Source organism: Arachis ipaensis, chromosome B8 (assembly GCF_059453495.1).
Source record: "Arachis ipaensis isolate K30076 ecotype BB chromosome B8, ASM5945349v1, whole genome shotgun sequence".
Classification (NCBI taxonomy): domain Eukaryota; kingdom Viridiplantae; phylum Streptophyta; class Magnoliopsida; order Fabales; family Fabaceae; genus Arachis; species Arachis ipaensis.
This window is the reverse complement of record NC_142443.1, coordinates 60,830,027-60,849,595: the sequence shown is the minus strand read 5'-3', so window position 1 is coordinate 60,849,595 and position 19,569 is coordinate 60,830,027. Positions and strand designations below refer to the sequence as shown.

At 39.6% G+C, this 19,569-nt stretch overlaps 1 protein-coding gene across 1 annotated transcript; it reads left to right on the top strand.

Moving 5' to 3' along the window:
- The first annotated feature begins 10,368 nt into the window (after positions 1-10,368).
- LOC107611061 (uncharacterized) lies at positions 10,369-13,348 on the top strand. Its single transcript, XM_088495599.1, has 8 exons — positions 10,369-10,517; positions 10,739-10,757; positions 11,060-11,173; positions 11,510-11,595; positions 11,727-11,936; positions 12,293-12,455; positions 12,802-12,990; positions 13,136-13,348. The coding sequence occupies exons 1-8, from the start codon at positions 10,369-10,371 to the stop codon at positions 13,346-13,348; spliced, it is 1,143 nt and encodes a 380-aa protein (XP_088351725.1).
- The last annotated feature ends 6,221 nt before the right edge of the window (positions 13,349-19,569 follow it).

The following is a 19,569-nucleotide window of genomic DNA, read 5'->3' as shown; positions in this document are numbered from 1 at the left end:
AATTCTTGAAGCTTGTCATTCGTCCGAATGTGGTGGCCACTTTGGCCCACAAAGGACCGCTAAAAAAGTGTTGGATTGTGGATTCTGGTGGCCAACCTTATTCAAGGATGCTAACCGGTTATGTGTGTCTTGCCATCAGTGTCAGAAGTTAGGAAACGCATCCCAAAGGGATGAAATGCCTCAGCAACCTATGCTGTTCTGTGAGATATTTGATGTATAGGGCATTGACTTTATGGGACCGTTTCCCAACTCTAGTGGATATCTGTATATTCTGTTAGCGGTTGACTACGTGTCAAAGTGGGTAGAGGCCGTACCTACCCGCCTTGATGACGCCAATGCTGTTGTTTGTTTCATAAGGAATCATATTGTATACCGTTATGGGTCGCCACGAGCAATCGTAAGCGACCAAGGATCCCACTTTTGTAACAGGAAGGTAGAATCATTGCTCAAGCGCTATGGAGTGTCACATAAGGTCGCCACTGCTTATCATCCGCAAACAAATGGACAAGCGAAAGTGTCCAACCGGAAAATCAAGAGAATCTTAGAGAAAATGGTCAATCGCAAAGAAAGGATTGGAGCCTCCGGTTAGGAGATGCACTATGGGCGTATAGAACTGCCTACAAGACTCTGATAGGGATGAGTCCTTTCCGAATCATCTATGGTAAGGCATGTCACCTCCCGGTGGAGATTGAGCATCGAGCCTATTGGGCGGTAAAGCAGTGCAACACGGATCTAGCCAAGGCGGGTGAAGCTAGGAAGCTACAACTAGAGGAGCTCGAATGCTTGAGGAATGAGTCGTATGAGAATGCCCGAATCTACAAGGAAAAGACTAAAGCATTCCATGACCATCACATTCGGAGGAAGGACTTTCAAGAAGGTGATGAGGTCCTCCTCTACAACTCAAGACTCCGATTTATGCCTGGCAAGCTCCGCTCTAGATAGGAAGGACCTTTCAAGGTGAAGGAGATGAAGCCTTACGGAGTGGTGAAATTGTTTGATCCCAAGAGTGAAGCAATCTTCAAGGTGAATGGACATAGAGTGAAGAGGTATCATGGTTGCAAGCCCCCAAGAGAGCTAGAGGTGTACATATTGGAGGATGCACCAAGGAGTGAGGAAGCTTAAGAAAAGGACCGTCCAACTTAAGGACGTTAAAGAAAAGTGCTTGGTGGGAGGCACCCCACCGTGGTAAGATCTTCCTTGTTTATACCATCTTATTTGTATTAGTTTCTTGAGAATTTTGTGGTCTTTTGATAATTGATTAAGTGCATAGGAATGCTAGCTTTGTTGATTTTATTGGATAGATAGGATGTTCATGTAAATAGGATGTGAAAAGGATAAAGAAAACATAAATTTTTCTTTGAAGAGGGACACCGACGCGCCAGCGCATAGTGCGCGCGCGCGCCGGTAGCGAAATCCCATTCTTGAGCCAAACACCCGAGAGTTATGCCCACTTTATGCCCAACTCGCGCTAGGCACCCACGCGTTCGCGTAAATGCCGCCTGCGCGCACCCTGGCAATTTAACCATCAACGCGCCAGCGCACGGTGCGTGCGCGCGCCGATGGAGAAATGTGGACTCTCTGGTACAAAAACCCGAGAGTTGTGCCACAATTGGGCCAACCTCATTCCAAAACCCACGCGTCCGCGCGTAGTGCGTGTCCACGCCAGTTGCGAAACACCTCAAGCACGCGTCCGCGCAGGGTGCGCGTCCGCGCACCTTCTTCACTAACTCACTCTGTTACAAAAACCAGAGACTTGAGCCAACTTTGTGCCACTTTTGTGCCTGAGGCACAACCTCTCTCGCGCGCGCGTGATAAACCCTGATTTTGTGGTTTTTCTTGTACTTATTTTGGGGGATTTTATCACCTTTTCTCACATTTATTCAATGAAATAGCATGGTTTTGCAATTCTCCCTTGATTTGTGCTTAAATGTGAAAACATGCTTTTTAGGCCCTAAAATTGGTGATTTTAATTCACTTAAATTCCATTCGATGCCTTGATATATTTGTTGAGTGATTTCAGATTCATAAGGCAAGTATTGGTTGGAAGAAGTGAGGAGAAAAGCATGCAAAGTGGGAGAACTCATGAAGAAATGAAGGAATCGTAAAGCTGTCAAGCCTGACCTCTTCGCACTCAAACGACTATAACTTGAGCTACAGAAGTCCAAATGAGGCGGTTCTAGTTCCGTTGGAAAGCTAACATCTGGGGTTTCGAAATGATATAAATTTTTCCATATGTTGCTTCACGCTCAGGGGCCCGCACGCGCCATGTACGCGTGCGCGCCGATTCTGCCCGTGGGTCCACTTTAATGAAATCGCCCCCAGCGATTTTGCAGCTCATTTTGGGCCCAATCCAACCCATTTCTGATGCTATTGAACCCAAGGATTGAAGGGGAAATGAACCAAGTAGTCATAGTTTAGTTTTCATCATGTTTTAGGGTAAATTCTAGAGAGAGAAGCTCTCTCCTCTCTCTAGAATTTAGGGTAGTTTAGGTTTAATTTTCTTGAATCTCACTTTTAGATTTTATTTTGATTTAGTTTTCCTTTTTATTTCTTGTTGTTACATCCTAATCTTCTTAGTTTCTTTTGTTCATTTCCTTTATTTTGTTACTTTTATGTTAATGAACCCTTGTTGGATTTCCATTTTCTTTTAATGTAATTTAATGTTTGATGTTCTTTTTATTGATGAATTGAGTTGTTGATTTATTTTTCTTGCAATTGATAGTTGGTAATTTTATATTTCTTGCACATTTTACTATGCTTTCCATGTATGCCTTCCAAGTGTTTGACAAAATGCTTGGTTGGATGTTAGAGTAGATTTTGAGGATTCTTGGCTTGGAAAGAGTAATTAGGCAATCTTGAGTCATGAAAACCCAACTCATGTTGGCGATCTAGAGTTGTTAGCTAATATTGTTTCCATTGACGCTAATATTTTGCTAATTTAATTAGTGAGTTGATTAGGACTTTTGGAATATTGTTTCCACTGACGCTAATCCTTTGCTAATTTAATTAGTGAGTTGATTAGGACTTTTGGATTGAGATTAGCTAGTCTTATTAGACTTTCTCTCATGGAAGATAATATGATACCTTCTTCCAATGTTGGAGATGACGTAATAAGATAAATTCTTGTTATTATTGTGGTATGATTGATTAGTCTTGTTTGACATTCTCCCTATTTGTTGGAGTTGACTAAATAAGATGAATTAATCGTTGCATGACTAGGATAGAAAGCCTATGATCTCAACACTTGCCATGAATGTCTCTCTTTATTACTTGCTTCCTTTAATTGCTCTCTTTACTTTTCTTGTCATTTATTCTCTTGTCCTCTTATCAAATCAAACCCCCCTTGCATCTTCATAGCCAATAAGCATACACTTCATTGCAACTCCTTGTGAGATGACCCGGAGTCTAAATACTCTGGTTAATTCTTATTTGGGGTTTGTTATTTGTGACAACCAAAATTTTTGCATGAAAGGACTATTGTTTGGTTTGAAAACTATACTTTACAACGAGAATTCATTCATTTAAGGAAATTCTAGACCACACAAAAGTTCGCTCATCAAAATGGCGCCGTTGCCGGGGAGTTGCAATGGTGTTATGTTATTGGCTATTGTATATATGTTAATATGCTTCTTTGCTAGTTTTTGCTTGTTTTATGAGTTAGTTTTTATTAGTTCTTATTAGTATTTGTTTTATTTTCTCTTGCTACTATGAATTCTCATCACTTTGGCTATGAGTTGGGTTCAAATTATGTTGTAGGAAATGGGAGCGACAATGAGGATGTGCATCAAGGATGGAACAATCAAAGATGGGAGGAGCCTCAAGGGATTGATCAAGCTTCTTGGCAACCACAACCTCCGGTTTCTTATGGGTATAATTCTCATCCTAATGTATATCAATCTAATGGATGTGGTGACCTTTATTGTGATTGTCAACAACCACCACCACATGTCTATGAACCGCCCCCTCAACATGATTTTGAACCACCTTACTCACAAGCCCCATATCACCAAACACCCCCATCTGACCCTAATCCTTATCCACCATATCAACCACCTTATGAACCATATGAACCATACATAGAACCACCACAATCCTAACACAACTACTCTCAAGAACCACCTCCATATACACCAACTCCATACCCTTACCAAGATGAACCAACTTCCAAACATGATACCTTCCTCCCAAACAATGAACATTCTCTTCCACCATCACCTCCTGATGAAGCCCCCACGCATGAATTGAGAGATCTTGAATCTCATATCTTAAGGCGACAAGAGGAGGATGAAAAGAAGTTTAAAGAGCTAGGAGCCAAGATGGCTATCTTAGTGGAAGCCGTTAGCAATATGGCCTCCTCCCGACTAAGCCTAAGCGACCAAGGCACTCCCATTGACGAATGTGGAGAAGAAACCAAGGAGCATAGTGAGGGAGTGAGTTTAGAGCTTCAAGATGAAGAAGATGAGTTGAAGAAAGAATTGCTACTAGGGGAGGAAGATGAGATAATTGAGCCGGAAGGAGTGGTTGAAGACCTAGGAGATGTTGGAAGTCCATGGGAATGTATCATTATAGAGCCCTCTTTCAAGAAGCTTGATATTGATGTTGAGGAGGGTGTACAACCTCCAAGGCATATCATGGTGGAAAACTTTGAAGAGGTTGATCAAGAGATGGATTCAATCATTGAGGAGTTCCTATCTACAATTGAATCCTCTCCCATTGGGCTTGAAATTGAGATCAAAGAAGAAGATGCACAACCCCCCATGCCCTTGGTAAGCAATGAAGAAGAGATTGAATTGGAAGAGAGCTATCAAGAGGAAGAGGTTGAATTTGAAGAAGCTTGTGAAGAGGTGGAGGTAGTCAAAGAAGAGCACAAGGGAGTAGAACTTGCAAGATCATTAGGACCACCCCTTCCTAAATCACTATCCAATACAACATTCAAGTGGGTAAAATTCTTATCCCTAAGCTTTAATTTCTCACTTGAATATGGTTTGCTTGAGACGGATGGGCAACTTAGAGCTCTTTGTGGAGTCAAGAGTAGGAGAGGGTTGTGTAGTGGTTGGACACATCACTCTAAGTTCATGATGGTTGCATGCTCAAAGTTGAAAAGCAATGGTTGGTGTAGAACCAAATTGCATGGGTCTAGGAGAATATTTGGGTGCTTAATTGAGAATTCTAAGGTCACGCCACCCAATTGGAATCATGATGATCAATTTGAAGATGGGTGTCAAAACAAAGTGTGGGACCTCGGATCGCACAAGGAGAATCAAATTTGGGAGCTCATGGTTTGTGAAGAACTCCATCAAAACTTGAAGATATTAAAATTGAAGAATGGAGCTTATTGGAGACTCAAGCATTAGTGGATGTTCAAGGATAGCTTCAAGCACAAGCCACCTTAAGAGGAGCTCCCCATAAGTCCAACTTAAGGACAATAAACAAAAGTGCTAGGTGGGAGACACCCCACCATGGTAAAATCTTTTCATTTTCCCTTTTTTGTACATATTGGTAATTAGTTTAATTTCATGTTTTGTTTTGTTTGTTGAGTTTATTTAGTAGAATAATATGTTAAATAAGGTTTTAAGGTGTTTGGGTAGCTGTTTGGAGGTTTGGAATGCTTGGTTTGGTGCAAGAACTTGGAAAAATTTTTGAAAAAAAAACAGAGCACCAACCCGCGTGTGCGCGCACCTGGCGCGTACGTGCACGTGCGCCTCAAGCATTTTCGACCATCCACACGGGCGCGCCATGTGCGTAGACGCGTGGATTGAAAAATCTCACCCCTCCATACATTGACCCGAGAGTTGTGCCTACACTGCGCCAGCACCATGCCTGAGGCACAAACCACCCCGCGCGTGCGCGCACCTGGCGCGTGCGCGCACGCACGCTGTGCGCGAGCGCGCCGATAGCGTCACCTTCCTTCCTGGTACATGTTCCAGAGAGTTATGCCCAGTTTGTGCCTATTCTGTGCCTGCAACTCACGCGTGTGCGCACCTGGCGCGTACGCGTCCTTTAGCCAAACTGTGCATCGGCGCGGAAGCGTGCATGACGCGTCCGCGCCGGTAAAAAAAAAAATTTTCTTTTCTTCCATTTTCTCTTATTACATTTGCTTATTTTCATTTATTGCATTTTAATTTTGTTTTTATAGCTTGTTCTTATCTTCTTTTCTAAGTTTCTTATTTTAATAATGGTGTTGAATTCTCTTACTCAATTGTTGAGAATTTCTTGGTTAATCTTGGTGCTTCTAGACTTGTTTGATATTGATGGGTAATGAAATATTTAATTCAATGCTTAACCTTTGATGATCCTTATATTCTTTGTGCATTGATATGAGCTTACATGTCTTTCATGACCCACTCTTTCTAGTCGAACTTGATGCTTTTGAGTGCTCTTCATGCCTTGACTTTACTCTTGCATCAAGTATTAATTGATATGCCCTTTGCCTATATTGCTTCCTCACTCACATGCGTAGCTAACATGTAGTGAGAACCTTACTCTTATTTGGCATTAGCCCCGCCTATGTTCTATTTGCTTTGATATCTTTGTTGTAGGCATAATTTTCTTTCTTTTTCTTTCCTTTTAGGTTGGCCACCAAGAGGAAAAGGAATGAGAAAGCTTATAAATGGGGCAACAAACAAGTTCATCCGCACAACCTTTTGAAGGAGCTCATCAATTGTAGCAACCCATCCACCTTGCTCTTCTTTGCATGCACCGAGGACGGTGCAAATTTCTAAGTGTGGGGAGGTTGTCCGACCGACCTCCATGGGTAACAACTTCCTTTTTCAACACCAAATTCTTAATTTTTGTCCTTGTTAGTTAGTTGTTGCATTGCATGATAGGTTGCATGCTAGTTAGAAATTTGTACATATTTTACCACTTCTTTTTATGTTACAACTACTTGGTTAGGGTGATGATTTCTTTTTCAAGAAAAATTGTTTTTAGGGCACCCTACCAATTTGAAAAAAAAAAAATTTCTCGTTAAACTTGCTTGAAGAATTTATTTTGGAACATGGTTTTTGAGCTAAGAACACAAGCATGTGAGTTTTGAGCCCAATTGTGTGGTTACATCTTATAACCACTTATTTCCATTCTTGTGTGCATTATTCTCTTTCTATGATTGTAATCTTTGATTTGTTTGATTCTTTATGTCCATTATTCCATGTATACATGCATTTATATGATTGAGGCCATCATTTCATTTAGCTCACTTACCCAAATAGCCTACCTTTCATCAATCATTGTTAGCCAAATTTGAGCCTATTTAATCCCTTTTGTTCTTAATTTTAGTACATCACTACCCCTAAGTGAAAAACAATAAATGTCCTTAATTTGGATCTTTGATTAGCTTAGGCTAGTGAGGGTGTGTATCATTTGGGTATGGGAAACTTGGGACATTGGTTGTGGTAAAAGTGTAACTTTTATTTTTGTTAAAAATATTGGGAATTGAGTACATACTCATACACTATATGTAAAACCATATGCATTGATACGTTTGTATATACTTTAAAAAAAAAGAATATATATATATATATATATATATGTATATAAAAATATATAAAAAAAAGAAGAAAAAGAAAAAGAGAAAAAGAAATAAAAAGAGGACAAAAATGCCCCAAAGTAAAGTTCAATAAAAATCAATGCATATGTGTGGTGAATTAAAGAGAATGCATGAGTATGTGAAAAAGTGAGAATCATAGGTAGCTAGGTTGTGTATTAGAATTGTATAGGTTGTTACATGTGTTAGGTGAGAGCTTAGGCTAATCAAAGATACAAACTTCAAGCTCACTTGACTATATGCATCCTTACCTTTACCCTAGCCCCATTACAACCTATGAATAAGTCCTCATGATGAATGTATGCATGCATTGAATAATTGTTGATTGTTAGAAGAAAAACAAATCTTGGAAAGCATGATTAGAAGAGAATTGAGTGATCGACCCTATACACTAGAGCGACTAGAGCGGATACACTTCCGGTGAAGGTTCGATGCTCAATTCCTTGTTCCCGGCTTTCATGAGCGTTCTTCTTGCAAGTCTATTTGTACTTTATTTTGATATTGAAATTGGTAGGATTCATGAATCATCATACTACTCTGCCCTACATGTGCATGTGTTCTTGGGGATTGATTTATGTTTAACCAAGTAGGTAGAATCATATTGCATTTAGTTGCATGCATATAGATAGGTGCATATATTTTATTTGCATTGAATAAATGTTCATACCCCTTTCTTGTCCTTCTTTATTCTTAGCATGAGGACATGCTTGGTTTAAGTGTGGGGAGATTTGATAAACTCCGATTTTGTGGTTTATCTTGTGCTTATTTTGGGGGATTTTATCACCTTTTCTCACATTTATTCAATGAAATAGCATGGTTTTGCAACTCTCCCTTGATTTGTGCTTAAATGTGAAAACATGCTTTTTAGGCCCTAAAATTGGTGATTTTAATTCACTTTAATTCCATTCGATGCCTTGATATATTTGTTGAGTGATTTCAGATTCATAAGGCAAGTATTGGTTGGAAGATGTGAGGAGAAAAGCATGCAAAGTGGGAGAACTCATGAAGAAATGAAGGAACTGTAAAGCTGTCAAGCCTGATCTTTTCGCACTCTAACGACCATAACTTGAGCTACAAAAGTCCAAATGAGGCGGTTTCAGTTGCGTTGGAAAGCTAACATCTGGGGCTTCAAAATGATATAAATTTTGCCATATGTTGCTTCGCGCTCAGGGGCACGCACGCGCCATGTACGCGTGCGCGCCGATTCTGCCCGTGGGTCCACTTTAATGAAATCGCCCCCAGCGATTTTGCAGCTCAATTTGGGCCTAATCCAACCCATTTCTGATGCTATTGAACCCAAGGATTGAAGAGGGAATGAACCAAGTAGTCATAGTTTAGTTTTCATCATGTTTTAGGGTAGAATTCTAGAGAGAGAAGCTCTCTCCTCTCTCTAGAATTTAGGGTAGTTTAGGTTTAATTTTCTTGAATCTCACTTTTAGTTTTTGTTTTGATTTAGTTTTCCTTTTTATTTCTTGTTGTTACATCCTAATCTTCTTAGTTTCTTTTGTTCATTTCCTTTATTTTATTACTTTTATGTTGATGAACCCTTGTTGGATTTCATTTTCTTTTAATGCAATTTAATGTTTGATGCTCTTTTTATTGATGAATTGAGTTGTTGATTTACTTTTCTTACAATTGATAGTTGGTAGATTTATATTTCTTGCACATTTTACTATGCTTTCCATGTATACCTTCCAAGTGTTTGACAAAATGCTTGGTTGGATGTTAGAGTAGATTTTGAGCATTCTTGGCTTGGAAAGAGTAATTAGGCAATCTTGAGTCATGAAAACCCAACTCATGTTGGCGATCTAGAGTTGTTAGCTAATATTGTTTCCATTGACGCTAATCTTTTGCTAATTTAATTAGTGAGTTGATTAGGACTTTTGGAATATTGTTTCCATTGACGCTAATCTTTTGCTAATTTAATTAGTGAGTTGATTAGGACTTTTGGATTGAGATTAGCTAGTCTTATTAGACTTTCTCTCATGGAAGATAATATGATACCTTCTTCCAATGTTGGAGGTGACGTAATAAGATAAATCCTTGTTATTATTGTGGTATGATTAATTAGTCTTGTTTGACATTCTCCCTATTTGTTGGAGTTGACTAAATAAGATGAATTAATCGTTGCATGACTAGGATAGAAAGCCTATGATCTCAACACTTGCCATGAATCTCTCTCTTTATTACTTACTTCCTTTAATTGCTCTCTTTACTTTTCTTGTCATTTATTCTCTTGTCCTCTTATCAAATCAAACCCCCCTTGCATCTTCATAGCCAATAAGCATACACTTCATTGCAACTCCTTGTGAGACGACCCGGAGTCTAAATACTCTGGTTAATTCTTATTTGGGGTTTGTTACACTACAAGAAAAAAGGCTTATGCCCACGCTTTTTTTGCTACGCTTTAAAATCATGGCCAAAAGTGGTCTATGGCCACGCTTTTATGAGGGTGGCGATTGAATAGAGATTTGGCTACGTTTTTTTTGCTACGCTTCAAAGGCGTAGCGAAAAAGGGTCAATGGCCACGCTTTTATGAGAGTGGCAATTGATGCGAGATTCGGCCACGTTTTTTTTGCTACGCTTAAAAAGCGTAGCCGTAGAGAGAAACCGGCATGCTTTTAAAGCGTAGCAATAGGGTTTTATTATTGTAGCATTTATAAAGCGTAGCCGTTTCCTACAAGCCTTTTGGCACGCTTCAAAAGTATGGCCAAAAGGTGCCCAAAAAAAAAATTTACTGAGTTATAAGTTCAAATTAAAAAACCTCCTTCTTCCTTCAAAGACCTAACCCTTCAAAAGCCCCAACGCGACGACGCCACTCCATTATGCCTCACCGTAAACCTAACCTTTCTTCATTGTGCCTCGCCCTCACCGCGACGACGACACTCGGACGACACTCCGTGCAGAACGTCGCTGCGCTCGCAATGCCTCCGCCGGCAATCCCTCTTCCGGCACCCCTAATCCTCATTCTGCGGTGACTCCCTCTGCTCACTTGCCGTCGCAAACCCGCCGTCGATGCTCCCTCCACCGCTGCTCCCTTCCGTCGCTGCAAACCCTAACCCCTCAAGCCAGCAGGTAGCAGCGTCTTCATCCTCTGCGCCATCGTCGTCGTCCAGCGCCTCTCACTTTCTGGCAGCCACCGCATCTTCCTCTACTCCTCCCTGCACTCTGCCACTCTCTGTCTGCATCATCAAGAATAGAGCCTCTGACTCAGGTTGGTTCTTGATTTTTTGTTCTCTAATTTCTCACTGCTTCTATTTATTTTTCTGTTTTGTTCTTGAGTTAATTCTGGTCTTTTCAAATTACTTAAGAACAATTCACATATTCTTCTATATCCTGGTGGTCAACGCGAGGCTCTGCATTATAAGGTGCATCAAGTTTCCAAAATTGTACTCTAAAAGAATCCATGAAGTTGATGTGCATACAGTAGTTAAATATTTCTGTACTTTTGTGACATCAAAACATGCTTGTCAAAATTTGAGGGCAGCTCTGGTTGTGTTCCCATTTGTTGTTTAGGGGGAAGAGTACAAGGTAATTTGGCCGGATCATCCAGAGTTTGTGCGTATGGCAGCGCGATTTGGCGCTACAATCGTGCCATTTGGTACTGTGGGCGAAGATGATATAGCTGATGTAGGTTTCTTCTTTTTTCTATAATGATTTCTTTACTCCCTTTTTTTAGTATTTATTTTTTGATTAATGTTGCTATACTCAATACTACTTAAGCCTTGGAGGGATTTTCGGCTTTCATAATCACTGAAACAACAATTATAAACACTTTAAGAATGTGATCAACACAAAATTACGAATCAGCCTAGTTAGCCAGTGCAATTTGAGGAGAACTTCACTATCTTCAGCTCTTTTTTAACTATTTGTTTTTCATAAGAAAATATCTGCTATATATCCTTTCTTTTTGCTTGCAAACCTAGAACATGATGAATTAATTGTGCTCACAACTTGATTTTACAGATACTTTTTGACTTCAATGACTTAGCGGAGATCCCTTATTTCATAGAGTATGTCAGAGAATTGCAGCGAGGCTCGGTTAAGTTCAGGTAATTACTCTCCATCTTAAAATTCAGGCTGCTTGATTGTTTTGTAAATATCACATGATTGAATATATATATTTAATATAGTTAATATGTCAAAGTTGTGGAGTTGTTAATAACAATCAAACAATTTTCAGAGATGAGATAAGTGGTGAGGTAGCAAGCAGAGATATAGCTCCACCATTGATTCTTCCAAAATTGCCTGGAAGATTCTACTATCTATTTGGGAAGCCAATAAGCACAAAAGGGATGGAGAACATGCTTAAAGACAGAGAAGCTGCCAACAAGCTATACCTTCAAATTAAGTCAGAAGTTGAGAACAATATGGGTTACTTGCTCAAGAAAAGGCAGGAGGTTCCGTACAGGAATTTCATTGATAGGAGGTTATATCAGACACTTTACCCTCGTTCTGAATCTGATCAAACTCCAACATTCAAGATTTGAATGAAAAATGCTTCATGTGCTACAATATTCTTGCTCTTAGTGTATTCATAATAATTATTTGGAAGCTCATTATTATGTACATGCATGATGATCATATTTATAATAGTGAAATAAAAGAAAATTATGCTTTCTTTGACGTTTAAACCTTGAGTTTTGATGCAATTAGAGGCATAAAATTCTGGTGTACTACAGTTAATTGAAACAAATTAATTTTAGTACTCTTTCCCATAACAAGATCTGATAATTATTATTGATGCAGATTAAGAAATCGCCTTGCTTGGATGCAAAATTATCAGACATATGCCACTGGCACATCAACTGCACCAACCTATCTCCCTGCTCTCCAGTTCACCAATAAAGATCCAAAAGGAAATGTGCATGAATTCAACCTCATTGATGGTGGTGTTTGTGCCAATAATCCGGTATATATTATTATTATTATTAGAATTTATTTAATTTTAATATACTGATTTTGTAAAAAATTTTATATGGTCATCTATTTAGATTTTAATATTGTCCCTACAACCAAAAGAATGAGATAAAAAACTGAACTGGGAAGTTAACTCTTGTGTCATAAGGTAGGATTCTCTCATTGGCTTTTCAAAAATAATGTCATTTCATTGTCTTTTCCTTGGTATTGTTTAACTTTAGTTGGGATTGTTGCAGAGTTACATTCACACACGCACAAGCAGTAGGGTAACTGAATATTTATAGTTCACTAGATATCAGCTATCAAGGGGTGAAGTTGACTTCCTTTCGTATGAATAGAAATTTGATGCAGTGTCACGCTATGGTATAGAAGGTGGTGGCTTAAGCTTTTTCAGTGACATCGCACTTCTACTTATTGATGAAGTCCATCTGTTGAATGATCCACATAGAGCAGCATTGGAAGCGATTGTTAGTAGAATAAAGATCGTTTCTTGCAATCCAAAAATGAAACTAAATCCTCTTGCTCAGGTGCACTTGGTTGCTGTGTCAGCCACAATTCCAAATATTGAGGATCTAGGTAATTTTTGTTTTAATTGATTTCATCACAAGAGTTACGAATATAATATGTAAACCTAAAAGTATTTGTTTTAACACAATATACATACTGTTGCAGCTGAGTGGATTAAGGTTCCTGAGGAAGGGATTAAAAGGTAGGTTTTACCATCACATCTATAAGATAGTGTGTTGTATAATGTTGAAAGCCAATACCCAGAGAAAATACTATTTTCTTTTGAATAATCACAGATTTGGGGAAGAAATGAGGCCAGTAAAGCTGACAACCAAAGTATTTGGTATGCAAATAATTATTGAAGCTATGTTATGTTAGATATTTGTGTTAAGAAAGTTAACGAGTTATCTCAGCACCAAATGGTAGAGATTGATGAAGATGGTTTCCTCTTGAGCCCATTAGGTATGTTATCTTCAAGTATAATTTATTATCATGCTATATTTACAGAAATTAGAATCCAAACTGATTGCTGATATTTCCTTTTCTACTACAGATCCTGGGAGGCTAATGACAGTATTATTTGAGATTTGATACTATGAAACAGATAATGAGGACACCTGAAAACTGCTGTCTAGAAGATGCACTTCATGTTATTTGCTCTGCAGAAGAAATTGCTTGTGCGGATATTCTCATTAACTGTTTTAGTGTCTAATGCAAATATGTTTCTTCATTAAGTATTGATATAGTGTTGTACCTGTAAAATGAAGGGATACAGCTAAGACGCAATGAGAAGAAGTTTTGTCATTTGTTGCTGGATAATTTTAAGGCTGGGACTATGTCCCATAGTTTTATCGTGATTCTCCATAGCTTTGATTTCTTGTATGAATAGAGCTTTGTAAAGTCATGTTTCACTCAAAAGCAAGCTTATTCTAATGAAAACCGACAAGTTTGGGCTCTCTCTCTCTCTCTCCCTCTCTTTCTCTCTCTCTCTCTCTCTCTCTCTCTCTCTCTCTCTCTCTCTCTCTCTCTCTCTCTCTCTCTCTTTCTCTGAGCGTAGCCATATAAATCTCTATTGGCACGCTTTAAAAGCGTAGCCATAATGTACAGTAGCATTAACAGCCACGCTTTAAAAGCATAGCTGTATCTCACAGCTATTGGCACGCTTTAAAAGCGTAGCCATATGTCTAGCTATTGGCATGCTTTTAAAGCGTAGCCATATGGTATGCTATTGGCACGCTTTAAAAGCGTAGCCATATTTGCCACATATGGCCACGCTTTTAAAGCGTGGCGATCTTTAAAAACGTGGCAAAAGAAAAAGCGTGGCGATAGGTCACCAAAAGCGTAGCGATAGAGCAACCGGCACCCTTGCAGTTGTGACCCTTTCAAAAGCGTGCCGGTAGCTCAAAAAGCGTGGCGAAAAGCTATCGCTACGCTTTTTTGGACTTTTCGCCACGCTTTAAAAACGTAGCAAAAAGATTGTTTTCTTGTAGTGTTATTTGTGACAACCAAAATTTTTGCATGAAAGGACTATTGTTTAGTTTGGAAACTATACTTTACAACGAGAATTCATTCATTTAAGGAAATTCTAGACCACACAAAAGTTCGCTCATCAGCGCACGCCACTGACGCGCACGCGCCACTGACGCGTACGCGCACGCGCCACTGACGCGCACGCGCACGCGCCACTGACGTGCACGCGCCATCTGCTAGCACCTTCACTGACGCGCCAGCGCACCTTGCGCGCGCGCGCCGGTTGCGCGAGTCAGTTTAATACCTTCGCGACCTGCCCTGTTTCTCTTTCTCTCAACCCTTTCTCTTCCTTAGTTTCTTTTTTCTTCTTCATCCATCATTTCCCTTCTCTTCTTCTTCTTCCACTATCGACCACCATTGTCTCCGGCCACTCACCGGTGACAACCACTCTTTTCCGGTAGCACTACGCTTCTCCTATTTTCTCTCTCATCTTTACAAAAGAAGATTCAACCTTGTACTTTCATATTCATTAAGGTTTTACTTCTTCCATTCCTTTACTTCCATTGTTCCTTGCTTTTTTTCTTCTAGTTACATGCTTCTTATTATTCTACTTAGTTTCTCTTTTACTTGCATGATGATGTTTCTTGCTCTTATTTGCTTCTTTTTCCTTTTTCCTTATTTCTCCATGGATGTTGAATTTGAGCTTAATTTGCATTAATAGATCTTTTGTCATTCTTTCTCTAACCTTTGCCATTGTGTGATGTTTTTGTGATGATTGATGTTCTATTTTGGGCTTTAAATTGGTTTAGTATCTCATAATTACTCATTGCTTGATTATTGTACGCCAAGTGTTTGAGGAAATGCACATATACCATTTCGGCTCAATTTAGCCATGTATTTTCAAATTGGTGCTCTCTCCTCATTCACTTGCTTTCTCTTAAATGCATTGAGTCCAATTTGTGTGCTTTAAGTTTATACTTGCCAATTAGATATTAATTAAACATGACTTGCTCTTTATTATGGATGCTTGAGACTACTCTTCTCATGCCATTGTATGCTTTCCTTCCTCTTGCATCCCATGCCAAGTGCTGTGACCCTTGCTTTTACATTCACCATGGGCACCACAAGTCACTTGCATGTTTTCGTTAAATTGATTCTTGGGTTTAATGTTTTCCTTCCTTCTCTTCCTTTTTAGGATGGCCACCAAGAAAGGCAAAGAGATAGCTCCAAGGAACCAACCGCAAAAAGGGCACCCCGAACGTCAAACTCTAAGGCGCGCTCTTCATTAGGAGCCAAACCCCTATCTAAGAAAGGGAAGACACCCGCTCCTCTTGATGAGAATGACAAGGGCAAACCGGCGAGAGATTCTTCAAGGTTCCCCAACCGCTTCTGTGAACTTATGTTCCCCTCCATAGCTGCAAGGAACTATCATCCCGAGCATCTACTCGCTCCGCCGGACAAGGTTGCTCCTTATATTTTGCCCCGCATTGAACAGCGAGGATGGGAGTTTGTTTTGAGGAAACCAAGGAAAATTAACCTCTCTTGGGTGGAAGAATTCTACACCAACGACCATCTTCCCTCTCTTCAATCGGTATACATGCGCCGGAAGCAAGTTTCAGTTTCAGAAGAGGCTATTCAACAAGTTCTTAATGTCTTACCAGTGCCAAGTGACATGGATGGCTACCAAGAAGTCTTACGTCAGTGAGGAAAGTATGGATTTAATTGGGACTCGATTCTCCAAGTCATTGCTGAGCCAGAGACATTTTGGACCCAAGGTCGACTTCGGATGCGGCCTAAATCTATTGACGCTCGCTTCCTCACTGTGGAAGCTAGAGCTTGGGCCCAGATCTTATCTCATTATGTGCTACCTAGCACCCACAAGTCATCCTTCACGGCAGACCTCGCCTTGCTTGTTTGGTGTATTCTCACGGAGAAACCGGTGAACATCCCGCTTCTTGTCAAGCAAGCAATGAGTCAAGTTCACGACCGGGGTAATTTTCCATTTCCAGCCTTGGTGTCTGACTTAGTTGCTGCTGCGGGTGTTTCTTGGGAAGCCAAGGATAAGAAGATTATAGTTCCGGCTAAGGGCGATGTGGTCCCAAGCGAAAAATACCTACACCTTCCCATGAACAAACCAAGCCTCAACATGGCCCCGCCACTTCTTTTTCCTTCTAGCTCATCATCACCACCATTGAGATCCACACATCAAAGGATAGAAGATCTTCACCGGAAGCTTGATAGATATGAGCGGCGCAACCACCGCCGGTACACATACATCAAGACGCTTCTGGGATATGTTACCCCTAGAATAGAGGAACCCGAAATATTCACATCCACCTCAAACCCAAGTGATGGGAGCTCTGATGAAGGGGATAGTGAAGGTTCCGGTCCCGACCGTTCCTTGTGTATTATTCATAGCACGGAGGACCGTGCTAATTTCTAAAGTGTGGGGAGGTCGTTCGACCGATCTCCATGAGTAACACTCTCTTCCCTTCAATACCCATGGATTTATCTTTTGCTTAGAAGTTAATATATTGCATGTGTAGTTAGTTTTGCTTGTAAATACCCTTTGCATGATAGTTAGTTTCTATAGAGTTACTTGGTCAAAACAATAACTTCCTTTCCAAGAAACTGTGTTTTAGGTAACCTACCAAAAATTCTAAAAAAAAATTTTTTTTTTGCAGTAAACTTGCTCTAAGAATGTATTTTGGAACATAGTGATTGAGCTAAGAACACAAGCATGAAAGTTTTGAGCCTAGTGCATGGTTACATCTTTTAACCATTATTTCCATTCTTGTGTGCATATCTCTCTCTCTATGATTGTGATCCTTGCTTTGTATGATTCTATATGTCCATTGCTTTGTGTATGAATGCATTTACATTATTGAGGCCATCATTTCAATAGTCACTTTTCCCAAATGGCCTTAACCTTTTTATCTACCATTGCTAACCAATTTTGAGCCTCTGATAAACCCCCTTTGTTCTTGAAAAGAGCACATCAACAACCCTAAGTGAAAAACCATGAATGTCCCTAAGTTTGAATCCTTGATTAGCTTAGGTAAGTTAGGATGTGTGTCATTCAAATAGGTGGGTATACTTGGAAAATTCGGGTAGATATATAGGTATGTAATTGTAGTGTAATTGAAAATTCAAGGATTTGGAACGTATTCATGTATTGAATGATTAAACCATATGCATTGAAACTTTGGTTCACAAAGAAATCCCAAGAAAAGGGGATATACACAAAAAAAAAGAGAGAAAGAAAAAGAAAGAAAGTAATGAAAGGGGACAAAGATACCCCAAGATAAAGTAATAAAGACAATGCATATGGATGTGAATTGAAAAGAATACTTGAGTATGCAAAGAGAGTAAAACTCAAGGGTAGCTAGGTAATGTATTGTAGTTGTATAGGTTGTTCTATGTGTCTAGTGGATCCTAGGTTGATCAAGGACTCAAATTTTAAGCCCACTTGACCATATACATCCTTACCTTCACGCTAGTCCCATTACAACCCATGAATAAGACCTCATGATACTTGTAAGCATGCATCAAGTAACTGTTGATTGTTAGATGAAAGACAAATCTTGGAAAGCATGATTAGGAAGAGATTGAGTGACGAACCCTGTACACTTGAGCGAATAGAGTGGATACACTTCCGGTGAGGGTTCGATGCTCAATGCTTGTTCCCGGCTTTCACAAGCATTCGTTTAGCAAGTCATATGCACTCTTTAGTGGTATTCAATTTGGTAGGATTCATGAATTGCATACTATTTTCACCCTATATACTCACATGTATTCTTGGAGGATAGATTTACACTTGGCCAAGTAGGTAGATGACTTTACATTAGTTGCTTGCATCCACTTAGGTAGTTTGTATTTCATAAATCCTTTCTCATCATGATCTTTGATCTTTTTATTTTAAGCATGAGGACATGCTTGGTTTAAGTGTGGGGAGATTTGATAAACCCCGATTTTGTGGTTTATCTTGTGCTTATTTTGGGGGATTTTATCAACATTTCTCACACTTATTCACAAGAAATGCATGGTTTTGTGTTCACTTCCCAATATTGCTCCATGATGGAAAACATGCTTATTTTGCCTTAAAATGGCCATATTTTAATTCTCTTCTATTGCCATTCGATGCCGTGATGTATTTGTTGAGTAATTTCAGGAATTATAGGATAAGAATGACTTAGAAGAGAGGGAGAAAGCATGTACAAAAAGGGAGGAACATGAAGAATTGAAATCTTGGGAAAAGCAGCATCGGCGCGCTCGCGCACTCTACGCGCATGCGTGGACTGGATTGGCTGGAAGCGGCGGATCAGAAAATTTCTATCGACGCGCACGCGCACTTGGCGCGCACGCGTGGATCGCAAAAGCAATCGGCACGCACGCATGCATGGCGCGCACACGTGGGAAGCTGCACATGACCTCATTAAAGGAAATCGTGCCTGGCGATTTCTGAGGCTCATTAGGCCCAATTTCAAGTTGTTTCTGCATAGGAAAGGACCCAATGATGCTAAAGGAGAGAGGGGGATCACTCATTTTGACAGAAGGACATAATTTTAGCTAGTTTTTGGTTCTTTGAGCATTCTAGGGGAGAAACCCTTGTTCCTCTCTAGATCTAGTTTTAATTTGATTTTCCTTTGTTGATTTGTGACTTGGATCTTGTTAATTACTAGTTTTAATTGTTCAATTTGAATTCCTTGTTACAATTTTGCTTATATCTTGTGATAGTTTATGAATTTTTGTCAATTATCATTTTATACCCATTTCATGAATGTTGTGAATCTTGACTTGTTAATGTTACATTGATGATTTCTATGTTTAGCTTTGTTGTTTAGATGATTATATGTTGATAATTGTTAGTGGGTACTTGTGGATTTTAATTTAATTGCCATTTTGAACATGTCTTTTGTTAATGCTTACCAAGTGTTTGATGAATTGTTTACTTTGATTATGGAGTAGTCTTTTTTCACTCTTGGCCTAGGTCAAGGGAATTGGGTAAACCTGAGTCATTGGGTCTAATGGATTTGATGATTTGGGAGCCCTAGGTGGTCAATTTGATACTCATTGATGCCAACCCACTACTAATCTAATTAGTAGGTAGGTTGGGACTTATGGGTTGA

Bases quoted from the DNA above. Each gene is read 5' to 3' on its own strand.
- LOC107611061 (XM_088495599.1), top strand. From the start codon at position 10,369: ATGCCTCACCGTAAACCTAACCTTTCTTCATTGTGCCTCGCCCTCACC. The intron at 11,596-11,726 runs GTAATTACTCTC...AACAATTTTCAG, and splicing joins CGAGGCTCGGTTAAGTTCAG to AGATGAGATAAGTGGTGAGG. The intron at 12,991-13,135 runs GTGCACTTGGTT...ATACTGTTGCAG, and splicing joins AACTAAATCCTCTTGCTCAG to CTGAGTGGATTAAGGTTCCT.